Source organism: Phaethon lepturus, unplaced genomic scaffold, assembly GCF_000687285.1.
Source record: "Phaethon lepturus isolate BGI_N335 unplaced genomic scaffold, ASM68728v1 scaffold40858, whole genome shotgun sequence".
Classification (NCBI taxonomy): Eukaryota; Metazoa; Chordata; class Aves; order Phaethontiformes; family Phaethontidae; genus Phaethon; species Phaethon lepturus.
This window is the reverse complement of record NW_010557572.1, coordinates 1-499: the sequence shown is the minus strand read 5'-3', so window position 1 is coordinate 499 and position 499 is coordinate 1. Positions and strand designations below refer to the sequence as shown.

At 65.3% G+C, this 499-nt stretch overlaps 1 protein-coding gene across 1 annotated transcript in view; it reads left to right on the top strand.

The window, feature by feature from the left end:
- ART1 (ADP-ribosyltransferase 1) overlaps positions 1 to 435 on the top strand; it is a gene marked incomplete at both ends in the record, with an annotated part of 1,128 nt that extends 693 nt beyond the window's left edge. The window contains one exon of the mRNA XM_010292798.1: positions 397 to 435. Coding sequence (XP_010291100.1) covers positions 397 to 435 — 39 coding nt within the window. The remainder of the gene's footprint in view (positions 1 to 396) is intronic.
- Between the last annotated feature and the right edge of the window lie 64 nt (positions 436 to 499).

The following is a 499-nucleotide window of genomic DNA, read 5'->3' as shown; positions in this document are numbered from 1 at the left end:
TGTCTGCCCCCCAGCCGCTCTCCCCCAGCGTTTGCAATGGGGACCCTCTGCAGCAAAGCACAGCATGGCATGGCACGGTACGGTATGGCACAGCATGGTGTGACGCAGGACAGCACTGCTCAGCACGGTGTGGCATGGCATGGTGCAGCACAGCACAACATGGCATAGCATGGTACAGCACGGCACAGCACGGCACGGCACAGCACAGCACAGCACGGCATGGCAGAGCAGAGCCCGGCACAGCACAGCACGGCACAGCACGGCACGGCACAGCACAGCACAGCACGGCATGGCAGAGCAGAGCACGGCACAGCACAGCCCGGCACAGCACGGCACAGCTGGGCCGCGGCGCAGAGCGTGCAGCAGCCACGCAAACAGAGTTGATTTCTTTGGCAGAGAAGAGATGCAAGAGCCGGCCGTGCGTCTTCAGTGCAGGTGAGCCGAGAGCCCCCGCTGCAGCTCGGGGGTGACCCCGGCCGAGCCCCTTGCCCCCTGACTG